General features: G+C 48.0%; 1 protein-coding gene across 1 annotated transcript in view; it reads left to right on the plus strand.

Annotated features, from left to right (window-relative positions):
* Positions 1 to 7,503, plus strand: part of HHAT (hedgehog acyltransferase) — a gene marked incomplete at both ends in the record, with an annotated part of 213,915 nt that extends 206,412 nt beyond the window's left edge. The window contains one exon of the mRNA XM_080921169.1: positions 7,412 to 7,503. Within this exon, the coding sequence (XP_080777295.1) occupies positions 7,412 to 7,503 (92 nt within the window). The remainder of the gene's footprint in view (positions 1 to 7,411) is intronic.
* Between the last annotated feature and the right edge of the window lie 652 nt (positions 7,504 to 8,155).

Below are 8,155 nucleotides of genomic sequence, written 5' to 3' on the forward strand. Positions count from 1 at the left end.
CCCGGATAGAGAGCTGTGTTTGTTGGCTCTTCCTGCTTTCCTGTCAGAATAAGGAGAAGTAGCTCCGGGCAAGCTCTCCTGGCTTCCTCTATATCAGATAAAGTCATTCTACTTTGTGGTAGTGAGTGCTCTGGAGAGCGCCTGCTGCTTGTGCCGGGAGGGACAGGCTGAGCAATCCGCAGAGGTTGGCTTCGTCAGTCTGTGAAATTAACTGTGAACAAGGTGATTTATATAGGCCACTGTGGGTGCTGGTTTCAAACTGGCACACAGCACGCACCCTAGCAAGAGACTCTTCCTTAGGATGGCAGGATGCTCCCTAAGGGGTCCCCAGAACCTTGCTCTGTCTCCCACCTGAAGCCTCTGGGGAGAATCGGGCCATAATAGGAGTTAAAGAACTGTGACCATGACAAAATTGTTAAAGGGCCATCTGAGGACCTGGGATGCTTCATACCCACAGACAGAATCCAACACTAATGGAGGAGCAGGACACAGGGGTATTTGCAACAGTTTCTCTGTGCCCTTTATAGTGCTGTGAAGGCCTCAGAAACAGGGCTGCCCACAAGAATTAGTAATAGCAGATGTCTGAAAATGCAAGGTGCTATTGTTTCTGTGGCCTCTCCTCAATGACCTTGGGCACCTGGGGTCAAGGGCTAGCTGGGAGGTCAGGCTAGGCTGGGAGGCAGGCCTGCTTGTAGCCTGTGGTCTGCCTTACCCTGAAGCAAATAGTGCTTCCCAGCCCTGTAGCCAGGTGCACGTCAAAGCTACTCTGTAAGTTAGGTTGATGGTCAGCTAATAGTTATAGTTATAGTTGGAGGAGGGACTGGCCTCCTTTGATCCTTGGTCTTCACCTGGCTAAGGGACAGGGTGCACACCTCATTGCTGAGACAGGACCAAGCTACAATCTGAGCAAAAGAAATGCCTGTCTGTAGTCCACTGATAAGACAGCTATGGCAGAAGTTCTTCTCTCAGCATCCTGAGGAGTCTCTGGAACAATTATGGCCTGTAGTGGCTGGTTTAGTGTCAACTTGACACAAGCTGGAGTTATCACAGAGAAAGGAGCCTCAGTTGAGAAAATGTCTCCATGAGGTCCAGCTGTAAGGCATTTTCTCAACTAGTGATCAAGGGGGGAGGGCCCAGCCCATTGTGGGTAGTGCCATCCCTGGGCTGGTAGATCTGGGTTCTATAAGAAAGCAGGCTGAGCAAGCCAGGGGAAGCAAGCCAGTAAGTAACATCCCTCCATGGCCTCTGCATCAGCTCCTGCTTCCTGACCTGCTTGAGTTTCAGTCCTGACTTCCTCTGGTGATGAATAGCAATGTGGAAGTGTAAGCTGAATAAACCCTTTCCTCCCCAACTTTCTTCTTGGTCATGATGTTTTGTGCAAGAATAGAAACCCTGACTAAGATATGCCCCCTATACTCAAAGCATCCACAATCCCAGGGAACCTATTAAAAACTCAAAGTCTCAGTTCTGAGCCTCGCCTCCTCAGAAGCTACAGGGTAGGGCCCTGCTGTCTGCCTTTAAACACAGTTCCTTGGGGACATAGATATAGCCTTCCTATACACGACCACTTGGTATTGAGTGTGTGTGTGTGCTTTCTTATGAGAGGATGGGTCTAACATTCTTCTTAGAACCCTAAGATAGGAAGAACAGGTTCCTCAGAACTTCCATCTGTGTCCCCATGTGTTTGCAACGGGTTCAGCAGTTCATGGGCATCGATGCCTAGATAGCTTTGTGCTTTTCACCGGCCTGTCCCTAGATCAGCAGCCAGCCCTCTGCCAGGAAAAGGCTCGGGCCCCACAACTTATTAAAGATCTAAATTTAGCCCAGGAAGGAAGGGACTTGGGCTCAAGACCATTTGATGAATGGCTCGTGGGATCTGGCTGCAGCCGCTAGAGTAAATAGGATTTAAATGAAGCACTTCACCATCCCCCACCCCCCCACATCGGATCTGAACATCGTTAAACACAATGTTCTGCTGGGAGCTGCACTTCCAATGAAAGCAGCCATGCAAAGAGGCATTTGAATAATTAACAGCGTAATGACACCAAACCTCTCAGGAGGTACAGGGGGAGCCTAGGCAGGACACCTGTGTTTCTCAGATCCCAGCAAACTGCAGCTGGCTGAGGCAAAAAGCTAAGGAAAGATATGCCTTCCTCTGACTTGGGAGCTATAAAGATGCCACTTTGCTGGTTGGTGAACGTGCCGGTCTTTAACACTGGTGTAGCCTCTCATGTCCTTGCCCACTGTCAGCTCTGAGAGTTCTGCCTGGGGTTAGCCTCAGTGAGATGCTCTTTGGTCATCAAACGCTATCGACCCCCAAGATGCACCCTCTTCTTGTCATTCAATCTTCCTGTTGGACAAACTGAGCCAACCAGTTGACAGAGGCTCTTTGATGAAGGTGACTGTGACCTTAACTGGCACAGGCTGGGACCCCTGCACCCCCAACGGAGGAATGTGCATTGGGAAGTGAGCCTTGTTTCCCTTGAGCCTAATGGCTTTTATTCTTTCTCAGAATGGCTTTGAGGCTCATGGTGACATTGCTCCATGGGACCAGGAAATAGGTCTGTCAGCTGTAGAAACCATGAGTCCATCCATCTTTGAGAGTCCTATATATTCCTCAACCCTCAGGAGAGCTGTCAATCAGCAGGCAGCCCATGAACACTGGGGAACTCGAGGGTAGTGAACAGCAGGCACAGGGGCCATGGGCTGGAACACTCACCTGGGTGGATGAAGAGAAGCTAAGGCATTTTAATTGTAGATAACAATGAATAATAGATTAAAAGGAAAGAAGGATTGCCTGAGAGTGTGATCTTCGTAAACTGGGCAGAGCCGTCACATTTTAAAAGCTTCACACACATGGACAGAACACGTGGTGCTCAGGGGCCCGGCAGGAGGACCATGTCTCTGCAAGTCATACTCACCAGGCGGCCACCAGACATTTGTCTTCTAGAAACAGTGAGTTGTAGGATGCGGCTTTTGAAAGTGGCGGCTGGACTGTCTCAGAAGTGGGTAGCTCAGTGAGCCTTCGATGGGGTGATTGGCAGCCCCCCTCCTCCCGGCGCCACCCAGTAACTCAGTTAACCCCATCCATCAGGGGTGCATTGATTTTTCCATGGGATACTGATTTGTGCTGACTCGGCTGCTTTAGCCTGTGCTCCGCCAAACCCATCTGCAGGGTGAAGGAGGAACATCCGAGAGGCTCCCCCATGAAGGGCCAGGAGCCCAGAACTGTGTCCTGACATGCTCAGAACCCTCCCTGAGAGGGTGCAAGACTAAAAGACTCAGCATCACCCAACAACCAAATTGTACTTTCCTGCTTACTTTGTTTGAGCCCTTGGCACATGCATGTTTGTGTCTGCAATGTGTGCATCTGTGCATCTGTGTGTAGAAGTGACCAGCCTGTGACTTGAATGTCCGATTGATGCCTCTGAGGTCCTTTTTTTTTTTTTTTTTTTTTTGCTCCAGCGTCACTGCAAACAGTTAATTCATTGTCAAGAGCATCATCTGTGTACAGTTTGATGGATGTTTGCCAGCTGTGTGAACATTAATAATCAGTCTCACTATGAGATTATAAAGCATTCTCCTGGTGTGAAGGTGTACACTTATGATCCCAGTATTCGGGAGACAGAGGCTGGAGCATCACAGTTTGAGACCAGCCTGAGCTATACAGCTAAGACCTTATCTCAAAAGAGAGATAAAAGGAGAAGGAGGAGAGGGGCAGGGGGTGGGTGAGGAAATTAGAGAAACTGCCTCCTCGCCTCGGGAGATGCTTATTTATTTATCTATATATTTATTCATTTTACATCCCAATATCAGATCCCCTCTCCTCCCAGTCCACCTTAACCACAATCTCCCCCATTCCTCCCTCCCCTTCTTTTTGAGAAGGGGGAGGCCCCCTCTAGGTATCAGTCCCCAACACTCCCCCCTGCCAGCTTATCAGGGCATATTCTCTCCCACTGAGGCCCACCCAGCAGCCAGTGGAAATAGCTGCAGATACCCACAGCCAGACATTACAGGGAACTCTGGGAGTCCTATGAAAGAGTTGGAGGGGGAGGACTAAGGGACCGGAAGAAGACAAGGACTCCATAGAAAGATCAACAGTGTCAACTAACCTGGACCCTTCGGGGCTCCCAGAGACTGAATTACCAACCAAAAAGTGGGCACAGGCTGGACCTAGCCTCCCTGCACAGATGAGTAGCTTGTCCCCAAGAATAGCAGACGCTATCCCCGAATCTGTTGCCTCCCTGCGTGTAGATCCCATTCCCCTTAAAGGGCCCCTTTGTCCGGCCTCATAGGGAGATATGCCCAGGAGACTTACTGCCCTCTGCACCTGGGCTCCTCTGCCCCAGCTCCCAGCAACCACAGATTGTTGCCATTATAAATTGGTTTGCATTTTTATAAACGGATTAATTTACTATATATTACTTTTCTCAAGGGTTTTGGCCTCATTTTTTTTTTTACTGTGGTAAATTGTACATAACTTAAATATGGTTTCAGCTATTTTTAAATATAGTTCAGGGACATTAAGAACATTGTGTGTTTTATGTAGCTGTCACTACCTTCCAATCTCGGGAGCTCTCTTTGTCTCACAAAACTGAAACTCGATCAAGTATTCCTCTTCCTCCCAGCCCCTGCCAATGCCTGCACCAAATTCTGACTGTGAATCTGGACACCATGGAACCTCGTGTAAGCAGGATCACATACGTGTTATTTTGTATTTGACTTTGTACATGATGCGGCGTTTTCACAGTCTACGGAGGCTGTCACATTTGTCGGAATTTGTATTCTCTCTAGGATCTGTGTGTACACACCAACCGGCTTGGGATGCTTGTACCTTTGTGGTTATGTTGTGACACTGTGCATGCAAATATCTGTTGTAGGTTCTGCTCTGGAGTCTTCAGTCACATGTGAATCTATGTTTGGTTTGATATTTAGTGGAACCCCCTTGGTGGGTGCCATAGCAACAGCACCATTCCACTTTGTGTACTGTGCGAGAGCTACACAGGTGTGTGCGGATATTCATGTATATCCGCCTGTATATGGAGGCCAGAGGAGGATCTTGGATGTCAGGTTTTTAAATATATATATATATATACATATATATTTATAATGTAATACATAATGTATATTTATAATTATATATATAATGTGTTGATGTTTTGCCTGAAAGTATTTCTGTGTACCATGTGTGCACCTGCTGTCTACAGAGGCCAGAGAGAGCACCGAATCTCCTCTGGAGCTGGAGGCACAGATGGTTGTGAGCTGCCATGTGGGTGCTGGGAATTGAACCCAGGTCCTCTTGAAGAACAGTCAGTACTATTAACTGCCGAGTCATCTACCGAGCCTGACTGTCTTCCTCAAACCTTGCTTTCTTTTGAGACGGGTCTCTCACGGCTCTGGCAGCAAGCCTGGAACCTGCGTGCCGTACTTATTTTCTCAAGGGTTGTAGAGATCAAACTCGGGTCCTCATGCTCATGAGGCAAGAACCTCCAAAGGGAGTGTGGCCCTGCCCATACCTTCATTTCAGAATTACCACCTGCACAACTATCAAAGAATATATATCTCAGTTGTCCTAATCCATTGAAGTTGTGGGCACTGGTTTTAAGTCACCACGGGTGACTCTCACATTAGCAGGCGTAGGGCAGACTGTCACTCTGATGCAGCGTGGAAGGTTCGGAAGAAGCCCAGGGTTCAGTGTCCCTGCCAACACTCTGGTCTTTGGGAGATACACTTCCATGGGCTTTGCCCCGTTGTCACTGCCTTTTCTGTAGTGCCAACCCCATTTCTGTCACTGTGCAGGGCTTTGGGCCACTCCACTTGCCTTTGTAAGTGCAATAGTTAGGCTGCTTGCGTGACGCCTGTCTACCCTTTGAGATTCATGGCTTTGTCAAGGATGGCTTGGCAGAGTCATCGGGGCCTGAACTTGAGCCTGACACAGTGAGCTCATATTAATACAATGGCAGCTAATGGTCATTAGAACTCTTTCCCACCCATACTTCTTCCCACCTGTACCCAGCCCTACGCAGCGCCTGTGTCACATGAGCCCTGCCCCTTGGTGACCTGAGCTACTCTTCACCTGGCCCTGTCCTTTCCTCCTGGCGAACTCTTGCTCCTCCCATGTGCCCCATTTTAAATGGGCTTTTACACTCTTCATTTGTTATCTACTGCGTGGGATAAAGATTGTAGTCAGCCCTTCGGTGTGCGTCTGTCTTACCTGATGGGCCTGAGAGCACCTCTTAACACAGAACTGAGTCTGTAGAGTTTGGCTTCTGATGTTCTACAGCCTCTCCAATTCTCTAACGTCCCCAAGAAACCTTGACACTTATACTAAAAGTAAGAATAGATCAGATAGCCTAAGATGTGTGTGTTGTAGAGGCTGCTGCTTAAAGCTCAGAGGTTTATTTTTAGAGAATTATTTTTTATGTGTGTGTGTGTCTGCATATATGCATGTGCAGTGTGTGTGTGTGTGCCTGGTACCAGAGGCCTGAAGAAAATGGGAGTTACAAACAGTTGTGAGCTGTGTGCCATGTAGGTTTGGGGAACTGAACCCATGTCCTCTGCAAGAGCAGTAAGTACTTTTAATGGCTGTACCATCTCTCCAGTCCCAAACTTCGAGAGTTCTCTTTCACAAGATATATTGATTTATTCAGTATGTGTGTATGCATGTGTGTGCATGTATGTATGTGTATGCATGTATGTTTTTGCATGTGTATATGTAAATACATATGTTTGTGTGTTTATTTGTATATGTAAATGTATATATTTGTGTGTGCATGTATATGTGTATTTGTGTATGCATATATACATGTGTATCTGTTCCTGAGTGTGTATATGTGTATTTGTACACATATGTGATGTGTGTTCCTGTGTGTGCATGCATGTGTTCGTACCTCAGTGTAGCTATGTGGACAATAAGCAGCAGTGGCTGTGGAGGCCAGAGGAGGGCATTAAATTCTCTGGAGCTGGATTGAACTCTGGGCCTCTGCAAAAGCAACAAAATTCTGAACCTGCTGAGCTATCTCTCCAGCCCTATACTCTGAGTTTTAAAATCTAGTATCTAATCTAGGGCCCTCCTTTCTACATGCCACAAAGTGCCACTGTGTTCACTGTAACGTGATCTGCATTTAGAGACTGACTCTGGTACCTACAAAAGCTTCTTCTCTGGTTATTTGCTTTAGTCTGTCTCTATGGGACATGCTCTTTAAAAGCATGCCCTGTTTCTAAGTGAGTTGGCTTTTGCAGGAATGTAACCATCACTTTAGTGACCCTAGTGAGAACACAAGACCCCACCTGCTGGGTCCAGACAAAGCTGACTTTCTGGAGGCCCCTGTTTCTGTCACCATCCCCTTGGGTGACAATTTGCCCGCCAGAGAGGTATTCTAACTATTTTCCTCTTTGTCTCTTTTCACAGGGTGGCCATGGGTGACCCTGTCTGTCCTGGGATTCCTGTACTGCTATTCACATGTGGGCATTGCCTGGGCTCAGACATACACGGTTCTTTAATTCTGTATGGCTGCTGGACCAGGTCAGCCTCCAAGGGACATAGCATTTCATCCCAACCTCTCACTCTGAGACCATCCCCAAACCACCTTCCACTCCAGAACAATCCCTGAGGGGACCACTGTACAATCTCAGACTATCCATGAAGGACCATCTTCCACACCAGGACATTCTCTGAGGGACCACCTTCCCACTCCAGGACAGTCTCTGAGGGACAGCCTTCCACTCCAGGACAGTCTCTGAGGGACAGCCTTCCACTCCAGAACAGTCTCTGAGGGACAGCCTTCCACTCCAGGACATTCTCTGAGGGACCACCTTCCACTCCAGGACAGTCTCTGAGGGACAGCCTTTCACTCCAGAACAGTCTCTGAGGGACAGCCTTCCACTCCAGGACAGTCTCTGAGGGACAGCCTTCCACTCCAGGACAGTCTCTGAGGGGCCACTTTCTACTCACCTCCTGCTGAAGACACTTCATTCCAATACTGGCAGCGTGATCTATCACAGTAAATATATAACCCCCAAATCTTCTGGTTCTGGAGCCTCAAAGGTTTGTTTATGTACCCCCATAAGCTTCCTGATGTATAGGTACAGTCCAAAGCAGTCTCCCGTCTTCCATGCCTGTGATGTTTGTTCTAGCACCTCCCTTAGATATGTT

The sequence above is a fragment of the Micromys minutus genome (assembly GCF_963924665.1).
Source record: "Micromys minutus genome assembly, chromosome: 1".
Taxonomy (NCBI): Eukaryota; Metazoa; Chordata; class Mammalia; order Rodentia; family Muridae; genus Micromys; species Micromys minutus.